The sequence below is a fragment of the Aythya fuligula genome, chromosome 25, assembly GCF_009819795.1.
Source record: "Aythya fuligula isolate bAytFul2 chromosome 25, bAytFul2.pri, whole genome shotgun sequence".
NCBI lineage: Eukaryota > Metazoa > Chordata > Aves > Anseriformes > Anatidae > Aythya > Aythya fuligula.
The window spans coordinates 4,985,466-5,013,279 of NC_045583.1; the positions used below are offsets into that span (position 1 = coordinate 4,985,466).

The following is a 27,814-nucleotide window of genomic DNA, read 5'->3' on the forward strand; positions in this document are numbered from 1 at the left end:
TGTTGGGGTGCGATGGTGCCGGGCGCGGAGGGGCAGGAACAGCGCAGAGAGCTCAGGATTCGGCCTTGCAGCCCCGTGGGGACTTCGACCTCACCGCCGGGAGAAGCCACCCCCATGCCCATGTCCTGCTCGAAGGAAAAAAAAAAAAAAAAAAAAAGGAAAAATGGGGAAAGCCACAGCCCCCCCTACCCATCCCAGGGCTGCGCCGCCCAGCTGCGTTCTCATATGTAGCATGTTTGTTTGTTGTTTCCTGGTTTTGTCTGTTTTTTGTTTTTTCCTTTTCTTTTTTTTTTTTTTTTCTTCTTTCCTTTCCTTTCTCACCGATCTAAAACTCTGGGAATTAAAGCTCCAAACCTCCCCGCCACCACACACACGCCTGCCCTGCCTCTTGCCTCTGCCTCCCCCCCCAGGGGATGAAGCTCTTGGTTAACTGGACCGGTTTGTGCCTCCCTCCTTCCCTCCAGCCCCCCCCCAGCCCACGCACACGCGGACGCCCACGCAGGCCCCCGGCCCCGGGTGGGATTCAGCCACGACCCCAGAGCCACTTTTCTCGCCCCTTCCCCGACCCCCTCCGTTCTCCTCCAGTGTATTTATGAATTTCACATGAAGTACTGTTTTATTTTTTTAAAAGACTTTGTAAAGCTTACCAGGGTTACGATCACCATTTTTAGAGCTGTGTCAGTCCACAATGTTTAAAAAAAAAAAAAATCCATTTTTTTATGTATTATATTTTTTGTGTATTTTTTTTTTTAATCCAGCTGTGATGGGTTGTATCATATATTTGTTGTGTTTACTGTATCTGTCCAACTTCAGAGAGAGGAGACTGTGGAGCTCCAAGAAAACTGCAGTCTGCTGAAAAAAACATTAAAATTATTTGTTCATGGGTTGGCTCAAGCGGTTCTGAAGTTCCTGGTTTTTGGGTTTGGGGTGCTTTTTGGGGGTGTGATTTTTTCATTTTTTTTCTCTCCTCATTTCTTGTGGTTTGCTCTGGCAGCAGGGGCCATGAGGGGTGGGTGACAGCCCCAGCTCCGGGCTCTGGGGCACATCCTACAGATTTTGGCAGTGGTCTGCAGCGCTGGCCATGGGTTTGCTCGGTAGGATTGGTGCCTGCTGGGTTTGCCTTCCCCTACAGCCACACTCCCCTGCCTTAACCCCCCAGATCGGGGTCAAGGGGAGCCCAAATCCCTCGCTGGGGTCACAGACCCGTATTTTGGGTGGTCGCAGCCTTGCCCATCAGGTGCTGGAGGGCTGAACCCATGCTCCCAGTTCGACCTCCTTCCTAAACCCTTTCCCGCAGCCCCTTGGCTTCATCCTACCCCCACCCCCAGAAGGAGGGGGTCCTGAGGACGCCCTTTAACACTCCACCACTTCTCTTTTTCCACACCAAACTGCCCCGCACGCCATCACCCCCCCACACAACCCCCCCAGGGATTTATTTCTGCCCGGTGCCTCCCGGAGGGGGACCCCCAGACCCCGGCTGCGGGACCCCGCTACCCCCAGCCCCGAGCCGGCCGCGGAGCGGGGGTCTCAGGGCTGCCCCCCCCAGATCCCGGAGCTCCCCCCCCTCTCCCTCCCCGCTCCCTGCCCCTCCCCACAGCCCCGCGCACCGCCCCGGCCGCTTCCTTCCCTCCCTCCCCTTCCCGCGGCGCTGCCCGTCGGGACTCGTAGTCCTGCGGCTGCCGGCCCCGGCCAGGTCCGGTCCCGAGCTGCTCCCCCCCCGGACCCGCTCCGCACCCCCCCGGCCCCGCTCCGCACCCCGCACCCCGCCCGTTGCTCCGCGCCCCGCTCCCGGCTCCGCGCCCGGCTCCCGGTTCCTCGCCCCTCTCCCGGCTCCGCGCTCCCCCTGTTGCTCCTCGCCCCGTTTCCAGCTCTGCGCCCTGCTCCCGGTTCCGCTCCCACCTCCCGGCTCCGCTCCCGGCTCCGCACCCGGCTCCGGGCCCTCTCCAAGGCTCCGCGCTCCCCCTGTTGCTTCTCGCCCCGTTTCCAGCTCTGCGCCCTGCTCCCGGCTCCGCGCTCCCCCTGTTGCTCCGCGCCCCGTTCCCGGTTCCTCTTCCAGCCCCCGGTTCCGCACCCGGCTCCGCTCCCGGTTCCTCGCCCCGCACCCGGCTCCGCGCCCCCCCCGTTGCTCCGCGCCCTGCTCCGTGCCCCCTTCCCAGCTCCGCTCCATCTCCGCGCCCCGACCCTTCTGCGCCCCCCCCCGCGAAGCAAAACCCACCCCTCTCCCCCCGGGCTGGGGATGGTACTCAGGGGGCTGGGGATGGTCCTTGGGGGGCTGGGGATGGTCCTCGGGGGGGCTCAGCCCCACTGCAGGCATCGGGGCAGGAGCACGGAGCTGCTGCTCTCACCTTCCCGGGGGCTTCGTGGGGAGCTTTTGGCCAGGAAAAGGCAAAACAGAGCCGTGGCCAAGGGGTCCCTTTTTTTTTTTTGGGGGGGGGGCCCACTCGGGACAGGTCGTGGCCATGGGGTCCCGTGGCAGCCCCCCCGGGACAGGCGGTTGGAGCGCTCCCATCCAGCCGTGTCCCCGGGTTTGCTTTTTGCACTTTTGAAACCTCCCCAGGAGGCGATCGGTGGAGGAGCGAGGCCGGGTCCGGTTCAGGGTCCGGGTCCTGGAGATAGGAGCTGGGGAGGGTGGGGGGGGGCCCTGCCTTGCAGCTGTGCTTTGAGGCAGGGTTAAAGTGTGCGCAGTGAGCTCAGGACCGGAGGGTTTGGGTGCCTGCACCCCTTCCCTGGCCCTGTGCCCACGCTGTCCCCGTCCTCGGGATGGAGAGGTCACCGGGGATGAATCTGGGGTTCAGGATAGGCCCAGTGGAGGGGAGGGTGTGGATGAGGCTGGGCACCCCATCTGCTCCTCCCTCACGGCCTTTGCCTCGGCCCCTCCGCCACCGCAGCGCAGCTTCCCCGGCTCTTGGGGCGCCGTCACCCCAAGGCTGCTCCCTGCAGGACCCCCCCTCTGCCCGGTGCCGCCCGGCTGAGCCCTGCTGAGCGATGGAGGGGGACCCCGCGCTGCGCCTCCGCGTCTTCGACCTCAACTGCTGGTGAGTCCAGAGTCCGCCAGGGATGCGGGGACAGAGACGGGGACAGCCACCCCAGGGGATGGGGGCCTGGCCATGGGGCTACCTGCCTGCCCCCTTTATTTTGGGTTCGCACCGCTCTCTCAGCCCCAAAAGGCTGTGAGGTGCTCGGCTGGGCAGTGCCCCTTGTCCCCACTCCCCACTTACACTCCCCCTTCTCCCACCAGGAAAGGGCCCCCCATTTCCACTCCATCTCGGGTGGGCATCTTCGCCTTGCAGGCAGGAAAATCTGTCCCCAAACAGGCTCCCTGCACGCCCCTCTTGTCCCCATGTCCCCACAAGGCCCTTTCTCCCTACCCTCCCTTTCCCCCCAGCTGCCTCCTGCCCCGTATCATTACCAGCACCCTCTCCCCCCTCATTCTGTGTCCCCACGTGCCCCAAACCTCCCCCAACCCCCCCGAGCTGTCACTGCCTGCCCCTCTCCACCAGGGCCATCCGCTACCTGAGCAAGCGGCGCCAGGAGCGCATCCGGCTCATCGGGGACAGGCTGTGCCAGGAGGGCTTCGACCTGGTGCTCCTGCAGGAGGTGAGGCCACGCGTGAGCTGAGCGCGCCCGGTCTCAGCCCCGTGAGCCCAGGGGCTCCCGTCCTCCGCCCGTGCCGCTGTCCCACAGGTATGGAGCGAGCAGGACTACAGCGACCTGAAGGCGAAGCTGGGAGGCTGCTGCCCATACTCCCATTATTTTCGCAGGTGAGGGGGGCCAGGCTGCTCCCCTTTTTCCCCCCTGGGTGTCCCCAGGGCTGTGCCGGGGGGATTTAACCCATGGAGAGCCCACGGTGTGGGTGCTGTTGGTGTCCTGGCCCCGTGGCACCGGGGAGCGCGGCGCATGGGGACGCACGGCGGACCCCAGGGTAGAGGGAGGGAGATATGGGGAGGGGGCACACGCTCACTGCACCCCCCGTCCCGCAGCGGTGTCATCGGCAGCGGGCTCTGCATCTTCTCCAAGTTCCCCATCCTGGACACGCTGCTCTACCAGTACTCGCTCAACGGTTACCCCTACATGGTGAGTGGGGTAGGGGGGCACGCGGCACCCCCAGGACCCCACAGAGCCACGCCGGACCCCGTCTCTCCTCTTCCCTTTTTCCAGCTCCAGCACGGGGACTGGTTCTGCGGCAAGTCCGTGGGGCTCGCCGTCATTAACATCTCCGGGATCGTCTTCAACGTCTACGTCACCCATGTGAGCACCTCGGTGTGGGGGACACGAGTGGCCGCGTGGCCTTTGCTGTCCCCTCCCTGCGGCAATTTAATGAGATAGTGCCTAGGGTGGGGGGGCTGCGTCCCAAAAGCCGGGCTGTGCAGTGGGGTGGGGGTCCTTTTGGTGGGGTCAGCCAGCAGCCACGGGATTTGAGAGACCCCCAAAGGGGCCGGGTGGGTTGCAGGGAGCCCTGGAGCTGCAGAGGGAGGTCACGGCCCCTTTGTCCCCCTGTTTTTGGCAGCTGCACGCCGAGTACTGCCGGGAGAAGGACGCCTACCTGCCGCACCGCGTGGTGCAAGCCTGGGAGCTGCTGCAGTTCATCCGGTGAGCGGCCACGGACTGTGGCTGGGGGGTACCGGGGGGGGGTCCCAGTTTCCCCCCGCCCCCCCAAAGGGTGTGGCGGGGGAGGCTGAGCCGGTGCCGTCCCTGCAGGCACACGGCGAAGGCGGCCGACGTGGTGCTGCTGGGGGGGGACCTGAACATGCACCCCCAAGACGTGGGCATCCGGCTGCTGCGCTGCTGGACGGGGCTGCGGGACGCCTTCACCGAGACCAAGCACTTCGAGGTGAGCGGCACGGGCTGAGCAGGGGGCTCGAGGGACACCCCCATGTCCGGGGGGGGTCCTGGGCCATGCCGGGACATGGTGCTTGCTCGCAGGGCTGCGAGGACGGCTGCACCCTGATCCCCAACAACTGCTTCACCGTCAATTCAGAGCTGCAGCCCTTCCCGCTGGGCATCCGCATCGACTACATCCTCTACAAGGTGATGGGGACCCCCCCTGGGCTGGGATGGGGGGGTTACGGAGGGGGACACCTCCTGACCCCACTGTGTCCCTGCCCAGGCTGGCTCCGGCTTCACGGTGAGGTGCGAGGAGCTGCAGACCACCACGGGGACAGCCCCGGGCACGGATATCCCCTACTCGGACCACGAGGCCGTGATGGCAACGCTGCACGTCCAGAGGACGGGGCAGGCAGCGGGTGTCACCCCCAGCACGGCCGGTAAGGAGGGGGGCACCCCCACAGCACCCCCCTTTTTGGGGGATCCTGGTGAAAGACGGAGAGGAAATTTTGGGGATGCTTCCTCTTCCCAGCGCGTCCCCTTTCGGGGAGGGAGCTGGCGGAGGGGCGCGGGGATGGGGAGAAAAAAGGGTAGGGAGGGGGGATGCCGCTTCACTGAGCCCCCCCGCCTTGTCCCCGCAGTGCCGGCGCTGGTGGAGGTGCTGAGCGAGGCGCGGACCGAGGTGCGCGTGGGGCTGCAGGCGGCGCGGCGGCAGCGCTACTCCTCGGGCAGGATGGCCCTGCTGGCCCTGCTGCTGCTGCTGCTGCAGGCCGCGGCCGCGCTGGGCGCCCTGGCGGGGCTGGCGGAGGGGCAGCCCTTCCCCAAGCTGTCCTTCGCCCTGCTGGCCTTCCTCGCCCTCGGCGTCCTCCTCCTCGCCACCGGCCTCCACCTCTTCCACACCATCGAGGTGAAGATGCTGCAGGGCACCGAGGAGCAGATGCGGATGGCGCTGGGGGTGCTGCAGGAGCACCCCGGACGCTCCTGACCGGGGGCTGGGGGGATTCATCCCCGGCCCCATCCTGACCCGGCTCAGACCCTTTTTTCTCCTTGACTTTGGGATTTTGGTGAGCAGTGCTGCGGCAGGCTCGGTAGCGCAGGTTCCACAGCCGCCTTCTGGGGTGGAATTAAGGTTTTGGGACAAAAGGTTTGCCCCCGTGGGAACCACGGTGGAGGCAGGCTTTAATTATCTTTTTTTAATATGCCCTTTCTGTCTGGATGGACACCCCGGGGTGTGCGAGCACCTCGGCCTCCCCCTGCCCAGGACAGCCCCAGGGGCTCCCCCTGAGAGCTTTGGGCCACCCCAGCAGCCGGATTTGAGTCATAGAGAAAATAAAGGCGGTGTTTGAGCCCTAGGGCCGCATCTGGGAGGCTTTATTCAAAGGGAGGGGGCTTGCAGCAGGGCCAAACGAAATGCAGCCGGGAAGGTGTGGGGGCACGGGAGGAACCTTTGGGTGAGGGCGGCCACGGAGGAGCCCGCACCCAGCACCCCTATGACAGCCCCAACACAGCTGGGGACTGCAGAAAGCACCGTGTCAGCAGGGGGAACGGCCCTGCAGCACCTGGAGACTCCTTAAAGGTCCGAGAGATCGGTGCGAAGGGCACTTTGGCATCGGCAAGCAGGAAGAGCCCCAAAGGGGCAAGGAGGAAACAGCCACCAGCGGCTCTTGTCCTCTGTGTCACACGCACCTGGTGCCAGCCCTGGGCAAAATCCACCGGGAGAGCGGCTGGTTAAATGTCCCCGTCCCCCTAAAGTCACATGGAGGTTTGTGACCCTGGTTTCCTGCAGGGGATGGGGACGGTGGCACCCAAAAGCAGAGATGCTGTGTGCTCAGCCCGCTCTGGCCGTTGCTGGTCCCAATTGTAGAGCCAGATGTGTCGGGCTGGGATGGATGTCCTGGGTCGGGAGGGATGTCCTGGGTTGGGATGGATGTTCGAGGTTGGGATGGACGTCCCAGGTTGAGGTGGATGACCTGAGCTGGGATGGATGTCCCTGGTTGGGATGGATGTCCTGGGACGGGATGGATGTTCCACATTGGGATGGATGTCCTGGGATGGGATGGATGTCCCGGGTAGGGATGGATGTCCCAGGTAGGGACGGATGTCCTCTGGTGGCTTCCCAGGCCTGCTCCTGATGCTGCCCCTCCACACCTGGCACCTCCGCTGAGCTCTCCCTGTGGTGGCCGTGGTCACGTCCTCACTGCCGGGAGCGAAGTCCTCTGGGGCCCGGGAGGGCCAAGGCACAGGGCAGGCTGGGTGCCGCTGGGGACCCCTCACCCGCTGGGACCAGGCACAGCCTGTCCCGAAGAAGCAGCAGCACAGTTCGAGCACGAGGGGCTCTGCAGGACCAAAAGCTTCCGATGCCGCTGGCTGGGTCTGGGCAGCGTCCTCCTCGCAGGGGTCACATCCATGGGATCTCCAGCGCTGGGCGAGACCCCAATAACCCATGTTTTGTTTTGTTTGTTGTTGTTGTTTTTTTTTTTTCTCCTCTAGCAAGCTCTGTGCAGAGCCACTGCAGCCCACGCGTTTCATGCCCCCTGCAAATTCCGTTTCCAAGCAAGCGCAAGGCGAAGGCGCTCCAGCCGCACGCGGGGACGCCCTCTCCGCGCCCCAGAGCCGGGGGGTGCTCCTCGGTGCCACCCCCGCCTGCATCCACCAGCGGGTCTGGCCCCTCCGCAGCAGCTTTTGGCAAGCGGGGACCTGGCTTTGCCACGGCAGCAGCTGCCCGCGAGGCAGCTCAGGGCGGTGGTCGGCCGGGGGGGGGGTCTGCTCGTGCCCCCCCCCGGGAGGAGCCGGGGGGGGTCGGTCAGGCGTGCAGCTCGCTGAGCCGCTTCTCCTCCTGCATCTGGATGAGGGCGTTGCGCTTGTTCACCACGTCCAGCAGCTGTGCCAGGGTCTCCTTCTCGGCCACGCAGTCTTCGGCTGTCTTCAGGGCTTCTGCGGGAGCAGGGGGCTGCAGTGGGGCCGAGGTGGGGGGGTCCCAAGCCTGGCCCCGCTCCCCCCCCATCCCGCACGGGCGCTTACCCTCCTTTTCCATGTACCAGCGCAGCTTCTGGTCCAGCTGCCACTGCTGCTCCTCCAGCTTCAGCTCCTGTACCCTGCGGGGAGGGAAGGGTGGGGGGGTTCTAGGCATGGGGTCGGGGATTTGGGGGGGGGGTCCCAGGCAGCCTTTATCTCCCCCGGCCTTACGCAATCATGAGGTCTGACTCCTCGGACATGAGGCTGTTCTTCTTCTGCACCAGGTACAGCAGCTGGTTCATCCACTGCGTCTTCTGGTCGGCCGGGCTGCCTGTGGGGCAACACAGGGGGGGATGAGTGGGGTGCAGACCCCAACCTTGGGCACCACGGGGGCCCCGGCGCCCTGTCCTTACCTCCCTCATCCCGGAGGAACTTCTCCAGCTTGATGCCCTGCTGCTCCAGCTCGCGGAAGGTCACTTCGATCTCCTCCAGCCGCCTCTGGATGGCCTGCGAGGGGAGGGTGGTGATCGGACGTGGTCCGGGGCATCCCGGTGTATGGGATGGGGATGGGATGGGGATGGGGATGGGGATGGGGACCTGGCTCAGCCCATCAGGGTTACCTGTGCTTTGCAGAACCGCTTCATCTGTGCCTCCCGCACCCGGCGGGGCAGCGTGCGCTTGCAGGTGGCGTACTTCAGGTCCCCAAGGATCGGGCACTGCAAAGGGACGCAGGGGGTCAGGCAGGGCCGGCCCCAAAATCTCGGCATCAGGCCAGTGAGAGCCCAGTGGGGTCACTGCTGTTTGGGGACAGCACTCACAGACTCCCCTATGGTGCCCAGGTCCAGGCCTTCCTCCTCCTCTGCCCCCTCCTCCTCCTCCTCTTCCTCGCTGTCACTCTCCTCTGAATCTGCACAGCCCCAAAAATAAGAGCTGTTTCAGGCCGCCCGGCAGCAGTGGGGCATGGCAGGGTGCAGGAGGACCCCAGAGATCCCAGCAGGCAGCCACCCACCTTCCTCCATGTCCACCTCGTGGTCCTCCTCCTCCTCCTCCTCCCAGGCAGCCAGCCCTGGCCACAGGGCAGGCAGGGCCTCGGGCGCCGCTTGCAGCCGCAGCCGGGCTGGTTTTGGGGGCGCCTCGGCCTCAGCATCCCCGGTGAGGCTCAGTGTAGACAGGCTGAGCTTCTCCAGGGGCGAGAGGACGATCTTCCTCCTGCCTCCTCCCTCCTCAGCCTCCTCTGCCTCCCGTTGGGGCTCTGCGCCGGGACCCTCGTCCTCCTCCGGGACATCGTCCGGCCCCGAGGGTGCCACCTCCTGCTCCTCCACCTCTCCGGTGTCCGCAGCATCCTCCTCTGCCCCGGGTTCTTCCCCCAGCTCTGGGGTTGCCAGCGGGGACTGTGGGCACTCGAGCACCTCCTCGCCCTCAGGGGACGCACAGGGGCTCTCAGCGTCCGAAAACGTGGGGTTGGCATTGACATCCTAGGGCAAAGCCAGGGGTGGTGCACCGTGGGGCCAGAACGAGCAGCCACCCCTCTCCAAAATTTCTGGGGCCCGATTTCACCTATGGGGATTTACGGCTACTTACCCCATCGGGCAGCACCGGGGGCTCACTGGGGGGCATATCCATACCGGGGGCGTTGGGGTCGTGAAGCAAGCAGTAAAAATGACCTGGAGCGGGGGCACGAGCGTGTGACGAGCGAGTGAAGAGATTGCAGAGCAGAAAGCCACCCGTCCCCAGCACTTCATCCCAAGAACCCCGACCCCAAGCCCTGCTCACCGTCCTCCTCGTGGAAGGCGTAGTCGCCCAGGCGCAGCGTGGCCCCGCACTGCCAGCACTGGAAGCAGCCACGGTGGAAGAAGTGCCCCTCGGCGCTGGCCCTCTCCAGGATGTAGACGCGCTGGCCACAGAAGTAGCAGGCGTCGCTGCTCTCCCCGCGGGACGGCGGCTGCAGAAGGAGAGGGAAGGTTGTGGGGGCACGGGGTGACGGCACCCACCCGGCCCCGGGGCTTTGCGGGCGCCGGGGAGGGGGGCATGGGGTTTTGCCCCCCTCTCTGCTCGCTGCTGGCACCACGCAGGGAGCGGCAGGACTCGGCTCCGGAAAACCAGTTGGGTCAGGAAACTTGCTGGGAGGAGCAGCCAGCCCGTGGGCGGCCGCTTGCGCAGCGCCGGTCCCAGCCCTTGGCTCGTGCCCATGTGCAGGAGGAGCCGCAGTGCCACCACCCCCCGTGCCCACCCCGAGGGTCCCCTCCCCGGGGCAAAGCGAGGACCAACCTGCGCGGGGTCCGCGGTGGCGGCTGGTGGCTGGCTGTGGTCACCATCCAGAGGGTCTCCGTCCAGTGCTGCGTCCACCTAAGAGCGTGCCAAGGTGGGGGGGTCAGCACCCGTTGTCCCCCCGTGGGTTGCACCCCCCGGAGCATCCCTCGTGGTGCGCGGTGCGGACCCACCTCGGCGTCCCTGTGGATCTTTTTGGCTTCGGGGTCCTTCTGGGCGCTCTCCTGCTGACACAAACGGGGGGCTCGGAGCTGGGGGGGCACGGCCGTGGGGTGCCACGAGGGGCTGGGGGGTGCTGGGATGCTCACCTGGGCACGTTTGTGGGTCAGGGTGCGGCTCTTCTGCAGCTTGCTGAGGAAGAGGATGGCGCCCCTCGTGCCGCGCGGGGACATTGGCTTCTTGCTGACCTCCGCCGACGCTGCGCAAAGGGGACGTGCTGGGGACGCACCCTGACAGCGGGCAGCACCCAGCCGGCCCCGGGGGGGGGCTGAGGGTGGGATAAACCCCCCCGAAATCCCTCACCTGGAGAAGGTTTGAAGGCTTCATAGAACTGGCTGAGGTAGGTGATGAGCCCCAGGCGGTCGGGCTCCGCCATCGAGGCCATTTCGGTGCTGGAGAGGACGGGTTGGATGCCCAGCTCCTGCTCCGCCGTGTCCAGCATCAGCTGGTGGATCCCGACGGGATCCTGGGGGTCCACGGCATGGAAATCCCTGCGGGGAGGGTGGGCGCCGTCAGGGTGGGCTCTGCAGGTCGGGGGTCCCGGGGGCCGGGCACTCACACCAGGTCGGGGCGGAATCGGTGGACGAGGGCGCAGAGAGCCAAGCCGCTGGTCCAGGAGCTGGTGAAGTCGGTGACCTCCACGCCGCGGTACCCGGCCGTGCTGGCCTGGCACCACCGCAGCAGCTCCTCGTAGGCGTCTCCGGAGACAGCTGGGGAGGCAGCACACGCGTCCCCATCCCACCCCGGGGACACCCCCTCCGCAAAGCCCCCCTCCCTCAGCTTTAAATGCAGCCCCCCAGGGACCGCCCCCGTGCAACCTCCCCACCCCAAAGCCCAAGGAGCGGGTTGGTGAAGCACCCGTGGGTGTTTCATGGCTCGGCACCAGAAGGAAGGGGACACCTCCTGCTGCTGGAGAAGGCAGCGGGGGGGCCGTGTCCCCACGGGGGTAGAAGGGACGGATACGAGCGGTGCCACCAGGATGGAGACGCGGGCGGTGCTGGGAGGAGCGCAGCGGGCGGCTGGGCACCAGCCAGGGCTCCGGCATGAGAGGAGGAGGATGGGGAGGGGAATCAGGGCAGGAGCCGCTCTGCCGTGGGCTGCCAGGGGGGTCCTGGTGGTGGGGAGGGGCTGGGGCAGGACCGATCGCTCCTACCGGTGCTGAGCCGCTTGTCTCTCCTCTTCTTGTGGTCCACCTCCACCGTGCCCACGAGGTAGAGGTCCCGGACCTGCCAGCGGGGACACGCAGGTCACCAACCGCACCGAGATGTTGGCACCGTGCCGGGAGGTGGCCTTGGTGAGGGGGACACCCAGACCCCCCCCTCCGGCTCCCAGCACCACCGGCATCCCCAACGGGAAATGCGTTACGCTCTCTGGGGACCTGCAGCCTCAGCCTGACACCCCTGGGGGACAGGGGACCTCATAAACCGGTGTCACCCGCTGTCACCCAGCCCTCGATGGGGGTTAAGCAGGATGGCCGCTCTCCTCCGTGCCCGAGTGGGGCTGGGAAGCAGAGACCCGGGGCTCTGCACCCCAAAAAAAAGCTCAGGGCTGGGTACCTGGTTGGCTTTGATGGCGTGCAGGTTGATGTTGGGGTAGCGCGTGGCGGGGTCGATGCTGTACTGGCTGACGTTCTTGTTGGTGTTGTCCGGGGAGGTTTGCGAAAGGTGCTGGTAGATGCTTTCCCTGGGCGTGAGGGAACAGCGCTGGGTGCCACCGCGGGGACACGGCCCCTTTTTGGCCACCCCACCGAGGAGACAGAAATCCTGATTTGGGATCAGCCCAGCCGGGCTGGGGGGGGGGCTCTCACCTCTCGGCCAGCACCTCCAGCGGGGGGGTCCCGGCCGCCCACCGCCGCACCATCCACGCCGCGTCGAAGGCGGCCAGGAAGCCCCTGGCCACGCCGGTGCCCAGCGGCCAGAAGGGCTGCGGAGAAAAAGGCGAGAGAGGGATGGGGCTCGAGAAAGGGACGGGGCTGGAGCCACGCAGCCGGTCGGGGCGGCTGGGAGGAGGCGCGGAGCTGCCGGGCTTGGCCGGAGATGAAAGCGGGGAGAGACAGCGAGACGCGCGGGGAGCGGACGGACAGACGTCTCCTCCCCAGCCCCACGGCTGCAGCCAGACGCTGCCACCGATGCAGTCACGTCTGGGGAGGAGCCGGGCTGCTCCTCCACCCCGAAAATCTCCGGTGGGGATGCAGAAGGGACGACCCCGTCCCCACCAAAGCGTCCCGCTACCGGGCATCCCCAGATGCTTCCGCTGTTGGGGAGCGTGCCCGTGGGGACGGGGGCGAGAAGCACTCAGGGATGGGGAACACAGCGCAATAAACCCATCAGGCAGCCCTTGCTGGGAAAGGGGAAACTGAGGCACGGCCCTCACCTCCACCAAGCAGTCGCCCACCAGCCCCAGCAGCAGGCGCGCCCCGTTGTGCTCCCGCACCAGCGCCGCGTTCTCGGAGCGGGTCATGCAGGTGAAGTCGAACATGTCGACGTCGGGCAGGGCCCGGTGGTTGAGGGCGAACTCCAGCTCGGGCAGGCGGTAGTTGGTGGAGAAGTTGGCGGCTTCCTTGGCGTAGCTGAGGAGGGCGTCCCGGTTCACGTTCTCGTCGGCCAGGAGGCTCTCGATGTCCGGTTTGTCCTGCGGGGACGGGGATGGGGACGGGGTGAATGCGGCCAGGCTGCGGGCGGTGGCGTTTGTCCCCCAGCCCAGGGGGACGGGCAGCTCCTGGGGCCGGATCCTGCCCGCCTCACCTGCAGGATGACCCCCTTCTTGAGCAGGCTCTGCTTCTTGGCCGTCATGACGAAGTAGTGAGTGTCGTCCTTGTAGTAGACGATGTTTTCCAGGTCGATACCTGCCGATGGGGAAGGGGCTGAGCGGAGCCGCGTGGGGCCACCAAGTGTCCCCTGCATCCCACCCTGGGGGGGACATCCTGGGTGCACCGGGGGATAAAAGGGAACCCCCAGGGTCTCCACCACCGCTTGGGGCCCACCGACCTGTTTTATTGTAGAGGTTTTGGAAGAACTTCTGGTTGTAGATCCGCGCCACGCCGCTGATCTCCGACACCTCCACCTCGGCCCGGCTGTGGCGGTTGACGAAGTTGGTGGTGATGCCGATGGCCACCTTCCCCCGCGTCTCCTTCCTCTTGAAGCCCTCGGGGACGAACTTGCCGCCGCCGGCCGAGATGAGGACGTCGAACTCGTAGTGGCTGAGGGGAGAGGAGCTGGGCTGCAGCACAGCCCGCCAGCCGCCTGCGGAGAGGGGGGGGGTCACGGCGTGGGGCTGGGCTTTTGGGGGCACCATTTGCGCCTCGTCCCCTCCCCGGAGGGCTCAGAGCCACCGCCGCAGCCCTGTCCTTGTCCCCGGGGATGCCACCGGTGCCTTACCCTGGCCGTCCCCCCTGCTGGCGGGGGGCAGGAGGTCCTTGAACTGCACGTTGATGTGCACCTCCACGCCCAGCAGCAGGGCCACCTTCAGCAGGATGAGCTGCAGCTGACGGATGCCTGCGGGGGGGACAGAAAGCACCGGGAGCTGCGCCCACATCCGCGTGTCCCCCACCCCGGTCCCCGGGGAGCCCCCAGCACCCGACTCACTGATGTGATCCAGCGTGCCGGTGCAGAAGCGCCCGTAAAACTTCTTGGCCCCCAGCGCCCGCAGGTCGTGGATGGTGAAGGGCCAGAGGTGCAGGACGTTGTTGCGGGAGAAGACGTCGCGCTTCTCCACCAGCACCACGCGCGCGCCCAGCAGCGCCAGCTCGATGGCCACCCGCAGCCCGCAGGGGCCTGCCCCCACCACCAGGCACTGCGGAGGGGACGGGCGGTGGGATGGGGGCAAATCTCGGGGCTCAGCATCTCCCCCCTTCCCCGTCCCAGTGCAGGATCCGGCCCTCCCCACTCCCTTTCCTTGCTGCTCCTTGCAAAGTGGGGGCCCTGCGGGGTGAACCTCCCGCCCCCCCCTCCCCGGCTGAACCTTTGCACGGTGGCGATTTGCAACGGCAGCAATTCAGTGCTGGCCGAGATAAGGCGCCCACGCTTCCCCTCTGCAGCAGATGGGGAACGGGGAAATTTTCACCAGCATCGGGCTCTGAAGTTTGAAGTGCTGCCAGCCGGGAGGTGACAGCAGGGACAAAAGCTGTCAGCCCTTGGAAGGGCAGGAGGGGAATCCCCAGCCCCAGGGGGACACCCGGTGCTGGCACCCTAAGGGCACAGCATGTCCCTTGGCCCCTTCACGCCATGGAGAGGCAGCAGGGCTAACGAACAACCCCAGCAGCACCCTAAAGGGCACATCCCGCATCCTCAGTGTGCGAGTGAGGACGTCCCAGTGGATGCCCTCACCCCAGGGACGTGGCACAGGGCACGGAGGGACCCAAACCCACACCCCACGGCCAGCGGTACCTTGGTGTTGGCGCACGCCGTGCCTTGGTCGTAGTCCTTGTGCCCGGCTTTCTTATCCAGCTTGCTCCACAGGGCCTTGGCGTTCCAGTAGTTGAGGCCAGCCTTGAGGCCGTGGTAGAGCTGCAGCCCACTGCCCTGCAGCCCCAGCTGCTGGCACAGCTCCTCGAAGCAGCTCAGCACCTCCTGGCACTGCCCGGCCCGCAGGAAGCTCTCGAACAGGGCATGGGCCGGGTTGGCCGGCTCGCCGTCCGGCATGCTCATCCTGCCTCAGCTGGCAGCCTGGTGGGACAACGGGGGTAAGCAGGGACAGCAGGGGACAGCAGGGACAAGCAGGGGACCCCCTGAGCCCCCATCCTTGCCAGGGATGCTGCAGGACCTGGTGTCTTGGCGCGAGGTTTCCCAGCGGGTGCTGCAGCCGTCGCGGACCCCGCGGCGATTTGGGTGAGGGGGACGCTGAAATCTGTCCTCTTTCTGACAGCGCCTGGCTGAGCCTCCTCTGGGTGCTGCACCCAGCGAGCCACGGTGTCACCCTGCTGTGGGTGACGTCAGGGGAGGGGACGGGGACGGCTGCGGGTGGCGAGCGGCTTCCTCTGTGCTGCGTGTACCTGCAGCGAGCGAGAGCAGAGCGGGGACGTTTGGAGCAATGAGGCCGCTTCCTTCCTCCTCACAACGGGGCAGCCAAAGGGGGCCCCGGCTGCCAGGACAAACCGCAGGGCCCCAGTTTAGCAGCTGCCCCAAAAAGCAGCAAAGCCCGGCTGCTCAGCACCCACGGGGCAGGAAGGAGCAGGATGGGTTTTGCAAAGCAGCGAGGGGAGATTCGCGCCCACCTCCGCCTCTGCTGCCCCGGCGGGGCGGAAGCTGCCAGCCTCGAGGCACGCAGAGACGAGCAGGGAGGAAGCAACGAGGGGGGGAAATAAAAAATAAGCAAACCACGGCACCGATGGCCCCGGCAGTCATCTTCTCTGCAAGAGCCGGGGTGCAGAGCATCCCCCAGACCCTCCCCGTGCCCAGCTTCTCCCCGTGCGCTCCCTGCAGCCGCCAAGCGCCCGGCGCCGTCCCCAAGCCCCGGTGCCACCGCGAGCCGAGCACCATCCCGTGCCACCTTGTCCTGGCACAGCCCGCAGCACGAAGCTTTGCCCTCTCCAGCCAGCCCCAAAGCCCAGGGGCTGGGAAATCCTCGCCAAACCCCGGGGCTGGGAAAAACCTCCCCAGCCCCGCAGAGCAGCCGGCCAAGGCAGCGAGGAGGAGCAGCCCGGTGAAAAGTCTTGCCCAGGAGCCGCCGCGCTCCTACCTTTGAACCATTGAGCTTTGCCCTCACGTGGAGCTCCCCGAAGGCAGCGGCCAGCCCCACGGCTCTGCAGCGAGGTGCCGGAGGGGGGGAAGGACACCGCAGCCGAGCCGCGCTGCCTTCGGCGGGGCAGGGAGAGGCGTTTTGGCACTGGAGAGCCCGAATTCCAGCTGGGTTTCAAGCCCGGTCTCTTTCCAGCAGTGCCTCAGAGGACGCAAAGTGGTTGTGCACCTCCCGAGCATCACAAACAGGAAACCTCAGCATTTTAACCTCTTCCTGCCTGGGCAGACACAAGGACGAAGCAGCCAGCTGGGCTGGAGCAGGTGCCCACGGGTCCCCAGGGTGGCGGCGCGGGGACGAAGGGCACAAGCCACGCGTTCGTGGCAGCGGGGGCGGGTTTCTGAGCATCCCCCGCACAGTGCCAGGGGGAAATAAAGAGCAGAAAAACCTGGGGAAACTGAGGCAGCGCTGCCAACCTGACCGGAGCAGGCAGGCACGCCAGCCCACAGCTTCCTTCCCTCCTCCTCCCCAGGAGGCTGTTCCGGGCGCTGCGGCTTTTCCCCGGGGAGCTCACACCGCCGCAGGCACGGGGCAGGATGGGGGCCATAAAGCACCCACGCTGGGAGCACCCCTTCCATTTCCACCCCTCGGTTCCCCCCCGGGACGGGAGCTCCCGGTGCCAAGGAACTTTTCCAGCCCCGGCGCTTTGGGCTCGGCGAGGAAGCCCGGAGGAGGCAGAACAAGCAGCCTTGTGTTACGCCGAGTTTCCTACGGAAGCGATGCTCGGGCTGGTGCTCCGCGCCCCCTCTGGCATGCCTGAACCCCCCTCGATAATTTCAAGCAAGGGCAGAAACCTCCCCGGATACTCAGCTCCTGCAGATCTGCTGCAAAGAACGAGCCTGCAGCCCGCAGGGGCTGGTGCCAACCGGGGAGGGGGGCACGGTGCTGAGCCTGCTGCCCCCCAGCTCTGCTCTCCCCACGCCCCAGTGTGACTGCTTTTTGCATTTCTGCCTTCAAAACCGCCCCGGCGAGGCAGAGGGAGGAGGTGGGGGTTGCAGCCAGCCCTGACTCAGCTCGTGGTGGCTCCGGTTGGGGCGGCTGCAGAAACGCAGCCCTTGGGGACGTCACCCGGGGCCGGGGCACGCGGAGCAACCCCACAGCAGGGGTGCCCCGCTTCGCTTATGGGGTCACCCCCCCTCCCTTGTTCTCTCCCGCTAGGAAAAGGCAGGGAAGCTGCTGTGGGGTTTCTGGGCTGCCAGCAAACCAGACGTGTCCTCCAGGCACATGGAAAGAGGGTGGGAAAGGACACGGGGCCGCGGTGAGCTAATGCGGGCTGGGAGGGTTTCCAGCAGCAGCAGCAGATTCCCTTGCAGCTGGGCCTCTCCCCTCGCTGGTGAGCGGGCTCCCAGCACGGACCGGGCTGCTCTGGGTTTGGGATCCAGCCCGGAGAGCCCAGGGTCAGGCTGCTCAGCCCAGCCTGGACCTCAGGAAGGTCCTTCCAGGGTCTCAAGGTCGACCAAAAATGCCATGGGTGGGATGGAGAAGCTCTCGGGACCACGCAATGGGGCAGCCCCAAATCCTGGTTTTGGGGCATTGCACTGCTGCCGGAAGGGACCCCAAACTGCTGGTTTTGGCAACTGGTCCCATCGCACTGCTGCTGGAAGGGGTAAAGGCAGCGGGCAGTGCTCTTCCCATCCCCGGCACCGTGCTCAGGGGGAGCAGCGCCCTCCTCCCCGGCATGCCTTCGGGCAGGGAGATGGCCCCGGCCAACGCCCAGAAGCCAGCCCTTATCTGGCCCTGCTTTAATCTTTGCAGGAAGGAGAAAAATCAGGCGGCTGCTCCAGCTGGGGCCGGGTCGGTGGGTGTGTGGGCACGTCCTGGCCGAACCCTTGGCTCGTGGCAGCTCCGGGCACTGCAGCAGTGCCCGAGACCCCCTCGTTCCCCGGGGTGCAGCTGCTGGGAGAAGGGTGAAGGACGGGGACAGACCCATCACTGGTCACAGCGAGGGGCTGGCTGCTGCAAAAAAAAATCCCTGGGAAGCTTGTGCTGAAAGCACTGGGGTACCGAAATCCCCAAGGTACCAAAATCCCCAGGGTACCAACCACGGGCAGGTCCCAGCTGCGGCTCCTGCGGCCACCACCAGCAGAAGCGCGCCCTTCTCGGGGCATTTTGGCACCGTCCTTTGCAGGGGATCCCCAAAACCACAGCCCAGCCCCGTCAGACGTGGCTCCGGGGGTGTCACTCCCCCAGCCTTTGAGCTGCTCGGCGCCAGGGGCTCGCCTTCATCCCCCCCGCTCAGCGCCACCCCCTCGGGGCGCGCAGAAGGAGCCTCCTGCAGCCGAGCCGTGCTCGGGAGGAAGTCAGCGAGCAGCCAGCCCTGGTGTCTCTTTCCTCCTCCTCCTGCTTCTCCTTCATCTCCAGCCCCAGCTGTCCCCGTGGGGCCATCTGACCGCGGCCAAGGGTACGGGGACAGCTCTGTCCCTCTCCTTGACGCAGTTTCGCACCGACAGACGTTTCCGGGAAGCCTCTCGCTTGGGCTGGGCAAAAATAACTCAGCCCAGCCTCTGCTCCGGCCTCCTGCTGCTGGGGATGCTCTGCCTGCGGAGCAGCAGCAGCTGTGCCTTGGGGGGACGGCGGGCTCGTGAAGCCCGGGGGCTCTGCACCCCAAAAATTGGGGCTGGGACCACCAGGGATGGGGGCACAACAGGGGGTGGAGGGAGACGGAGCAGAGGCTCACACGGAGCATCCTCCTGGGATGGGGGAAGCCCCTGTCCCTTTGCAAAGCTCTTCCTGCTCGGTGCTGGGAGCACTGGTGCTACTGGGGAAGGGTCCAGGAGGGGGGGGGCTGCTCCCTTTGCCCTCTGCCCCGTGGTGGCAGAGCCGAGGGGCTGCAAACGAGGACGGGGGGGACCCTGCTGCCCCTGGGGACACTCAGAGGGGCTTCATGGAGACCCCTCGGGGGGACACAAAGCGCCCCCACCGCCACCGAGCAGCCCCAAAAGGCACCCTGGGGACCGCTGCTGGTGCACCCCCCAAGTGCGCGCCCCCACCCCAAAATCACCCCTCGGGGGTTCAGCAACTGGCAGAGCGATGCTGGTGGATGGGATGTCCCTTGGGAAGGGGACATTGGGGTGCTCCTCTCCCCTCCTCCCCCGGGGATGCTCTGCCCGTCCCCTCCCCACTCACCTCCAGGGCTCCGCGCTCGGGGAAACTGAGGCAAAAAAAAAAAAAAAACAAAAAACGGGGCCGGGGGCGGGCAGGAAGGGGCTGCCCCGTCCCCTCCTCTCTCCTCCCGCTTCCCTGGCCTCTTCCTCCTCCTCCTCCTCTTCCTCCCCCTCCCCACCGCGGGTCCGGGCTGCTGGAAGGCGGCGCTGGGAACAGCCCAGCCGAGGAGAGGAGGGGCAGGGCGGCCGCGGGGGCTGCCCGGCTTTGTGCTGCTGATGATTTTTTTAATTTTTTTTTTTTTTTACTATTATTTATTTATTTTTAGCTGCGAGCGTGGGTTTTGAGTGCAGCTGCGGAGGCTGCAGCGCCGGAGCTCCTTCCTCCTCCTCCTCCTCCTCTTCCTCCCTCCCCTCCCCAGCCTGGGGGTCCCAGCCCTGCGCTGGCGCAGGGATGCGCAGCGCGACCCCTGCCGCGTTTTTGCCTTCTGGGCTGAGAAAGCAGCCTTTTGGCAAAGCAAAACACAAGGTTCCGCCGCTGAAACACACCGTTTCGCTTCCCATCCCCTACTTCCCTCCTGCCCCCAGAAATAGAGCCTGGGAACCAGGTCCTGCTCCGCGCAGGGGGACGCGCTCAGCCTCGTCCCCAAACGAGCCCCCCCGCGTCCCCAAGCGCTGCTGTCCTCGGGGAAACTCTGGGGACAAATTTTCCACCTTGGGCGAAGGATCCCAGGGGGGTGACCGTACCTTGGGGCAGAGGATGGAACCACTGGGTCACCGAAGGTTGCTCCTGGCCGGGTGTTTTGGGGGATTTGTCCAGCGGTGGCCTCCTCGGGGTGCTGCTGGCCGCTTGCCCCATACTGGGGCAAGCAGCTGGGTGAAGGGGCTCGCGGGGCGGTGACGCAGGGTGACAACCTGCCACGAGGCTGCGGTGACTCAGGGACACGGGGCGAGCTGGCACACGGAGCCGGGGCTGCGTCGGCAACCTGTGAGTCACTCGCGGCACTGCCTGCGGCCACGGGGACGCGGGACGGCCGGCCCAACACCTCCATCCCTCCTCCCCACAGCCCTTTGGGGTGTCCTCACGGGGGTCCTGGTGCAGGACCCTCACCCACAGCCTCCCCATAACCAGACTGGGGTGTTTCGAGCCCCCCAACCCCGTGTAAATCCCCTGGGTGCAGGCACTGCGGAGCCCACCCGCGGCTCGGAGGCGCGAGAGGCCGGGGCGGACACGGAAATGGGGCGGCTGCGGAAAGCTGGGCACTTTTCCCAGGCACGGGAGCTGTCGGAAACAGCTCCCTCTGTTTGCAAGCCCTTCCTGGCGCTACGAACACAGCTCGCCGCTCCTCGGCTCCTTCCAGGCGCAGGTTTTTTTCCCCCCGGGGGGAACTTGCTGGGAAGCAGCACTCGCTTTTGATCACGGTGGCAGAAGAAGCAGAGGCACACAGCGACGGCTGCTCTGCGGGGCCCCAGGGGTGCCCACGCCGGGGCTGGGGACAGGGACGGAGGTGGTGGCAGCCCCCAAAACGTGGGGAGGAGGAGAGCAGCAGCAGCCCTTGGTGATGAGTGCCCCCAGGGAGCAAGGGTGTGCCACCGCAATGGCACAGCAGGGACACAGCTCTAATGCCAACCTGCTGGCCCCAGGCAGCCTGCTTTGTGTCCCCAGGGAAAAGGGGACACGTGGGCACATCCCCATAGCCCTCAGCGTGGCGTGAGAACGAGGAAACTCCTGGCAGGGCTGGGGGCTGCTGCAGCTTCATGCCCGCAAGCTGGCTCCAGCCCCCCTCAGCTCCTAGCACCGAGCATCGCCCCCTGCTCCATCCAAAAACTCCCCGATTCTGCCTCCGATTTTATTTCTCTAGGGTCTCTGTGTTTCGTGGCGGGGGGCAGGAGCAGTGATGGAGAGCGGGTGCCCCCCAGCCGCCTCCCCCCCGCTGCAGCTAGGCCTTGGGCGACGCCGCGGGCTGCAGCCGCTGCAGCTCCAGGACGCGGAGGAGGAGGAGGAAGGCGACGCTGAGGAGAAGCAGCCAGAACAGAACCCAGTAGTGCTGCGGGAGGAAGAGCCACGGCCGCCACAGCTCCGCCGGGGACCCCTTGGACCTGGGGAGAAGGTGACAGGGGACTCTCGTCACCCTAAAGCGGCCCCAGCAGGGATGAGGGGCCCTTTTGCAAACCCCAAACGAAACGAGGCTGGGGAGAGTGCAGGTGACCTGCAACGCACGGGGAAACTGAGGCAGGGGCGAGATGAGGCAGCCACAAACCATCCCTGCCCTCCGTCCCCAAGCCCCCCAGCTCCATCCCTACATGCCAACCACTTTGGGACCACACAGCCCCCCCCCAAAGGCTGCAGGGAGGACGCGGGGTGCGCTCACATCAGCCCAAGCTGCTCCGGCTCCTCGCCCCCTGCGCTCGTGTCCTTGCCATCCGCCCCAGTCGCCGGCTCCCCGCTCACGGTGCTGCCCCGGCCCGGTGGCTCCAGCTCGCTCCTGGGGAGGGAGAAGGCAGGAGGCTGTGCTGTCCCCCGTGGGACAGTGGCAGATGGTGCCACGGTCCCCTCACCACGCAGTGTGGGTACCTCTGGGTGCTGGCCGGGCGCTGGGGCCCCTCCGGCTCGCTGGCGGGGGACGCTCGGCCATCCGTGCTGGCACCTGGCTGGGCACAAGAAGGGGGGATTTTGAGCAGCCCCCCGATGGCACCGAGCCCTGTGGTGGGGGCGCAGCCCCCTCCTGTCCCCGCTGTGCTGTGCGGGTCCTTACCAAGAGCTGCTTGGGGATGACGGCGATGCTGACTCTGCGGCGGGCAGACGCCTGCGGGGAAGCGAGGGGCTGCGGTCAGCATCACGCCCCCTCCCCGCGCCCCCCAGCCCCTTCTCCCACCTCCCCACCACGGGCAAGGGGGCACCGAGGGGGAAGAGGAGGAGGAGGAGGAGGAGGAAGGACCCTGCCAGCCTCCCGCCAGCCCTGCTGCTACGGGGGGAAGCCGGTGAGGAGAGGGAAGGGCAAAGCCAAGAGCATCGTGCCTGTCCTTGCTGCTTCGAGCCGTGCCACCGGGGCTGCCTGACCCCTCCCCGAGCGCTCCCCTACCTCTTGAGCTGGAGGGGAACCAGTGCCGAATTCGAGCTGGTGCTAGAGAACGGCCTCCTGCCAGCCAAGCCCTGCAATGCAGAGGGACCTGCCTGAGACACCCCGGACACCATCTCCCCCGTGGCCGCCCCTAATTTTTGCCCCCATCCCCGGTGTTTCTAGCAGACCTCGCCCGCAGCAAGCGGCTGGGAAGGGTGGTGCTGCCCGGGGGGGTGGCGGGTGCGCGGGGACAGCCGGGTGAGGGACGGTGGCAGGGCACGGGGACGATGGCTGGGGGCTGGCAGCGGGGCTGCTTCGCCCGGTTACCTGCTGGAAGGATCGCATCAGGGGGTGAGGCCTCAGCCGTGGCTCTGTGTCATCTGGGAGCAAGGGAAAGAAGTCTTAGATTGCCTCCAAAATACAAAAATAAAAATAAAAATGGGGGCTGATGTGCAGGAAAATGCAAACGTCCCCCCAGCTGAAGGTGAGCAGGGCCCCGTGCCCCATGCCTGGCACGAGTCCCAGGGGTGCCCTCGCTGGGGAGACCTCGCTCGGAGCGTGTGTGGGGTTTGCAGGGCCGGGGGCTGGGGACAGAGCGTCCTTTGTGTGCCCCCCCTGCCCTGCATTCCCCGCTGAGCCGCGGGCTGACGGCTCTGCGGCCACCAGCAGCTGCTCCCACCCCGTGGCTGCCGTTACGGGGCCCCTCGTGCTTGTCATCGGGTCGGGTGGCTGCGGCCCCAGCTGTCACCCGCCCCCGTCCCCAGACCACGCACCCGAGGGGCTCGGGACCAAACCCCGCAGCCCACCTCACCCTGGGTCTCGGCCAGCTGCCGGTTGCGGGAGTTTTGCTGGATCAGGCGCTTCATCTCCTCCAGCTCGGCGTGCTCCCGCAGGTGGTGCCGCTTCAGGTTCTCCACGTGCTGGACCATCACCTCCGCCGCTCGGCTCATCCGCGCCTCCTGCAGCCGGGCGGCACGGGCCATCAGATCCCAGCTCCTCTGTCCCTACAGCCCCCCGGTGTCCCCACCAGCCCCGGGGGCTGACAGCGGTGCAAACGGATCCCTTACACACATCCAAGGGCGGGCAGATCCCTTGCACCCCAGCGTTCACAAGCTAGATTCCCACACCAGCAGCAGGAGGAGCACGGACAGACCCCAGCAAGCCCAGCGGTGCGTCCCCAGCACCCTCCACCCCACCCTGGGTGATCACCGACCTGATGAACGGCCCCCAGCTTCTCCGCAGCGCTCGTTGCCCGCTCCACGGCGGCCACCAGCACGGCCAGGCTGTGCTGCAGCTGCTCCAGCGTCTCCCTGCAGCCCGCGTCCGCGCAGGATGCGCCCAGCCTCTGCGGGGGGACAGGGGGAGGATGGGGGCTGCTGGAGACGAGGTTTCCAGTCCTCCAAACCCCTCCGGAGCTGGAGGTCCCCAGCAGATGCCAGCCTGCCCCGGTGCCACCTACCTCCAGGGCAGCCCGGCACTGCCCCAGCTCCTCCTGGATGTTTTCCTCCGCCGCATCCCGTGCCCGCTTCTCCACCTGCACCCGTTGCCGCAGGGTGAAGACGTCGCAGCGAAAAGCCAGGGCAAGGTGGGCAAAGGCTGCCTGGGGGGCAGGAGGGCACACAGGTGGGACACGGGACAACGGGAAGGCCATGGACCATTGTCCCCATGGCACAGCCAGCCCCCTTTAGCATGTCACCAAACAGGGCTGGTGCTGAGGGCAATTAGCGCTTGCCTTTCCCCAGCACTCATTAAGCTGCTGCACGCAGGGGGCAGCCCCCAGGAGATGCCACGGGCCTGAGACACAGCCCCAGGCAGCTGATAATGCGTGGGAATCCCAAACCCTGCTGGCAGGAGCGTGCCAGGCAGATGCCAGCCCTCGCAGCCAACACGCCGGACGGCAGAGCCTGCCTCAAGCCCTGGCACTCGCAGGACAATTAGTTTTATTAACGTGGCTTCTGCTGCCTCCCTGGCTGAGGGCGAGCTGCAGAGCGCTTTGCAGGACTGCGGGTGCGCAGAGGTCGGGCTCGTCTCGCCACGGAAATGCGGCTGCCTCCGAGTGCCAACAGCATCACCACGAAAGGGACTCGTGCAGCGACTGCCAAGGGACTGCGGTGCCAGGGCCGGGCACATGGCGTCCGTCCCCTGTCCCTTGTCCCCTGTCCCCGTTCCCCAGCCCACCCCCGGCCCCCAGCAGCCCTCACCTCCACGTCCTGCTCCGTCAAAGCCACGCTGCAAAAAAGAGAAGTGCTCTCAGGGGTGGTGGCACCAGGGGGCTGCACGCCGAAAACACGCTTGGGCTGCTCCCTCGGGTGCTGGCCACCGCCAGAAGTGGGACCCCCGCCTGCAGAGCAGCTCTCGTGCCATGGGAAGCCCCATCCCCAGAGCACGCCGTGCCCCGGGACCCCCCACCTCGTCCTGCAGCCCCCCAGCAGCGATGCCGGTGCTCTCCCCTTTTACCTCTGCAGGCCCAGTCTCTCCAGCACCGGGAGCTCACCGGGGAAGCTCAGCAGCGGCTCCTCCAGGGTTTCTGCATCTGCGGGGAGGCAGTGACACCGCTGGAGAGACCGCTCGTGGAGGCTTTTGGGGTGCTTTTCCTCCTCCCTCTGCCCTCCTGTCCCAGCGTGAGAACATCCCGATCCTTCCCCCAGCACCAGCAGGGTTTCACATCCCCCAAACCAGTCCCCGGGTCTCCACCACAGGAGCCAAACCCCACAGGATCCCAACACCCCAAACACTTCAAGCCCCACCACGAGGGGACCCAGCCCAGGACCCGGACAGGGACTCACCTTCCTCGGTGCCGTCACTGTCCCCGGTGCGCACGGCCAGCTCCTGCCTGTCCTTGCCCGGCTCCTGCGGAGGGGGACAAGGGTGCTGTCGGAGCAACCCCCTCCTGGTGCTGGACGGCATCCCAAAAAGAGCATCACCGCGTGGCTCCGGGGGCCCGAACCCGGCACCCTCCCGTCCCTCTCACCTCGCTGATGCGCTCCGTGTTCTGCTCACTCCCAGCCACGACCCCGTCCGGGTGCCCCTGGGGACTGCTCATCCTCCCTGGGGACAGAGAGGGCAGTGGTAGCGGGGTGGCAGTGGGGTGGCACAGCCCCCAAAAAAACAAAAACTCCAGGAGTTTCCCAGCAGGCACAGGCTGGCAGGTGTCCCCCCAAACACCTCCACATTTTGAAGGATATCCCCAGCACTCAGGAGCAGCTTCAGGGGACCCCTTCATGCTCCCCAAGCTGGAGGGGGCATTGAGATGCAGGGAGAGGGGCCCCCTTCCCAAACCCACGCAATGCTGCTCAGGAGGGTGCATGAAACAACCCCTCTCCCCCCATCCCCACTGCCCTTACCTTCATCCGGAGACGCGGGGAGCCCGGCTGGCTCTGCCTGCTGCTCCCTGCGGAGAGGAGCCCGAGTAAATCCCAAAGAAACTCCACTAAACCCCAAAAAAACTCCAGAGGGAGAGCCGACATCCCACCCCCACGCTGCCCCAGACCTGGCTCCTTCCCGAGCATCCTCCCCAGCCCGCTCCGTCCCCGCTGGCCCCGGCACAGGCTCAGCCTCCCCCTGTCCCTCTGCTCCCGCAGCCGCTGCAGAGGAGCCGCCGAAGCCGCTTGCAGCCAGCTCTGAGTCACCGGCCCGCGGCCGCGCTCCTCCTCAGCACATTTATTGCGCCCCGGCTGCCAAGCTGGCCTCTTCGCAAGCACAGCGGCACACGCAGCTGCTGGCAGGGCCCCCAGGAGTCATCTCGTGTCACCGCCGTGGGGACAGAGGGCTTCAGCACGAGCGCACGCTCCCCAAAATCCTGTCCTGGGTGCAAGGAGGTGTGGCAGCTCTGTAGCATCCCTGCTTGGTGGGGCCGGGGACGCCGGAGCACCCACACGTGGAAATAAAGGGGCTGCTGTGCAAAGAGCTCGTGCCGGAGCCCAGCGTGCAGCTAGAAAAGGGGTTTGCACCCCCAAAATTTGCTCCAGGCTCCGGACAGGGCTCAGTGGAGCTATTCCCTGCAAGTCAGTCCCCAGGATTAGCAAGAAAAAGATAATAATAATAATTTCTGCTGTGCCCAAACGGCACCCGGTGCCACCAGCCGGCTCTGCCAGCCCCATGGTGGCCCCGCTGGCACCCGCCAGCCCCCGGTGCCCCTACCTGTGAGCCGGGGGGCTCTGCCGGCAGCCCCTCCTGTGCCGCTGCCGCGCCGCACGCCCCTGGGCACGTCCCTGCGCCTCTTCCCCCGCGCCCGGCGAGGTCCCCGCGAGCGGCTTCATTTGCACAGTGCGGAGGCTCCAGGACCAGCACACCTATCACGAGAGACACATATTAGCTGCGCGCAGATGGGAGAACGCCTCTAAATGTTATATTTTTAAAGCGTTTTCGCACCCAGCAGGAGCTCCGAGCTCCTCTGCTGCTTCAGCGTGGAGGCATCTGTGGGGAAAGGGGTGGAGGGGCCCCAGCGGGACGCGGGGGGGATGCTGCTGGGACGCGCACGGGCATCGGGAGAGGAGAGTGAGGGATTTATGGCGAGCCACCTCTCAATACAACACTGAGGGCAAATTTTCCCCTTGCTACCCCCATTTTCCTGCCCCTCGTGGTCTCTAGCATCAAGGACACGATCCTCAGCCCTACATGGGGTATATTTGCACCCCCTGCCAGCCTGGGCACCCTGTGCAGAGCAGGGGCATCCCGCTGTGCCCCAGGCTGGGGGCGCTCCGAGCAACCCCGCCTGTCAGGCTCCTGGATAGATAAATAGAAGGGATTCCCAATTCCTTCTGTAAGCAAGCCCAGATGCCTCATTTAAGTTGTTTTGCAATGTTTAAAAAACAGAGAGAGAGACGGCAGAGAGCCCGGGGAGTCGCTGCCAGCCCATGATGATCGCCGTGCAGAAGGGGCTCTCCTGCAGGACGCATGTCCTGGGGAGCTGTGCCTGCAGGAACGCAGCTACGGGGCAGAAGGAAATTATTTTATTTTATTTTATTTTATTTTGCCAGGACAAAATGCAGCAGAGATTTAAGTGGGCAAAGAGCAGGGACCGGCTGAGCCCCCCCCAAACCTGTGCAAAGCCTCAGCCTCAGTTCCCCCGCACCAAGTGGGACAATTCTGCTTCTCCCAGAGCCTGCCCAGCCTTGATCTCGGCGTAAAAGCAAGCGATGCTCCAAAACGTCAAATCCCTAACGCCTGTCAGCTGGGAATTATCCCCGACACCTCTGCCCAGGGGTCCAGGGAGCCCCCAGGAATCCCCCACCTCATCCCATCAGCGAGCATCGGGTTTTTCCCCAGGGATGGCCCCCGCTGCGGAGCGTTTGCTCGGTGACAGCCGCCGCAGCCCCCGCGGTTTGCCCGCTCGCAGCTCCTCATCTTTCTCTGTTTTACGGCTGCAAATCCAGAGGCAGGCAGCTCGCTCGCACACAACGGGGCACAAACAGAACCCCCCAGGCAGCCAGACCCAGCTCTCTCTCGGCTCGGGGACTTCAGTTACCTGCCCAAATCTGTCCCGAGCAGCCCACAGCTCGCACCCAACCCTCGGTGCAGTCGGGTCCCCGGGAGGGGGTCGAGGGGGGCGGCTCGGCCGGCGGGTCCGGGGCCCCAGGCAGTGCAAGCCGGCGGCGGCAGAGCCTCCTCGGAGGGGAGAGCAACTGCATCTGGAGCAGAAGGAGCTGCCAG

The 27,814-nt window shown here is 66.1% G+C and overlaps 3 protein-coding genes across 7 annotated transcripts; 1 reads left to right on the forward strand and 2 right to left on the reverse strand.

Moving 5' to 3' along the window:
• The first annotated feature begins 2,925 nt into the window (after positions 1 to 2,925).
• SMPD2 (sphingomyelin phosphodiesterase 2) lies at positions 2,926 to 6,176 on the forward strand. Its single transcript, XM_032203135.1, has 10 exons — positions 2,926 to 3,035; positions 3,501 to 3,597; positions 3,685 to 3,761; positions 3,981 to 4,074; positions 4,159 to 4,248; positions 4,508 to 4,590; positions 4,699 to 4,831; positions 4,924 to 5,028; positions 5,108 to 5,264; positions 5,466 to 6,176. The coding sequence occupies exons 1-10, from the start codon at positions 2,986 to 2,988 to the stop codon at positions 5,807 to 5,809; spliced, it is 1,230 nt and encodes a 409-aa protein (XP_032059026.1). The 5' UTR covers positions 2,926 to 2,985; the 3' UTR covers positions 5,810 to 6,176.
• MICAL1 (microtubule associated monooxygenase, calponin and LIM domain containing 1) lies at positions 6,166 to 20,065 on the reverse strand. 4 transcript variants are annotated; one of them, XM_032203130.1, is made up of 26 exons: positions 19,126 to 19,158; positions 15,943 to 16,215; positions 15,028 to 15,256; positions 14,652 to 14,930; positions 13,851 to 14,058; positions 13,644 to 13,760; positions 13,254 to 13,508; positions 13,011 to 13,111; positions 12,640 to 12,897; positions 12,074 to 12,189; positions 11,823 to 11,949; positions 11,420 to 11,492; positions 10,826 to 10,976; positions 10,570 to 10,757; positions 10,356 to 10,465; positions 10,221 to 10,274; positions 10,048 to 10,125; positions 9,553 to 9,721; positions 9,361 to 9,443; positions 8,789 to 9,254; positions 8,598 to 8,686; positions 8,400 to 8,495; positions 8,193 to 8,286; positions 8,011 to 8,110; positions 7,846 to 7,919; positions 6,166 to 7,758 (listed from the first exon to the last, which is right to left on the reverse strand). In XM_032203130.1, exons 4-26 carry the CDS (start codon positions 14,910 to 14,912, stop codon positions 7,628 to 7,630), a joined length of 3,399 nt encoding a protein of 1,132 aa, XP_032059021.1. In that variant the 5' UTR covers positions 14,913 to 14,930; positions 15,028 to 15,256; positions 15,943 to 16,215; positions 19,126 to 19,158; the 3' UTR covers positions 6,166 to 7,627. The 4 variants fall into 4 exon arrangements, with proteins under 4 accessions (XP_032059021.1, XP_032059023.1, XP_032059019.1 ...); XM_032203132.1 differs by having other exon boundaries at positions 10,221 to 10,271; positions 15,943 to 16,219; positions 19,126 to 19,154; XM_032203128.1 differs by having other exon boundaries at positions 15,943 to 16,219; positions 19,126 to 19,154.
• Positions 20,066 to 21,032: 967 nt separating this feature from the next.
• Positions 21,033 to 26,442, reverse strand: LOC116498740 (protein MRVI1-like). 2 transcript variants are annotated; one of them, XM_032203133.1, is made up of 14 exons: positions 26,303 to 26,442; positions 25,507 to 25,553; positions 25,134 to 25,210; positions 24,949 to 25,012; positions 24,620 to 24,695; positions 24,364 to 24,391; positions 23,622 to 23,762; positions 23,376 to 23,507; positions 22,974 to 23,121; positions 22,490 to 22,542; positions 21,857 to 21,907; positions 21,676 to 21,752; positions 21,473 to 21,586; positions 21,033 to 21,200 (listed from the first exon to the last, which is right to left on the reverse strand). In XM_032203133.1, the coding sequence occupies exons 1-14, from the start codon at positions 26,419 to 26,421 to the stop codon at positions 21,041 to 21,043; spliced, it is 1,287 nt and encodes a 428-aa protein (XP_032059024.1). In that variant the 5' UTR covers positions 26,422 to 26,442; the 3' UTR covers positions 21,033 to 21,040. The 2 variants fall into 2 exon arrangements, with proteins under 2 accessions (XP_032059024.1, XP_032059025.1); XM_032203134.1 differs by lacking the exon at positions 21,033 to 21,200 and adding an exon at positions 22,184 to 22,254 and having other exon boundaries at positions 21,488 to 21,586.
• Between the last annotated feature and the right edge of the window lie 1,372 nt (positions 26,443 to 27,814).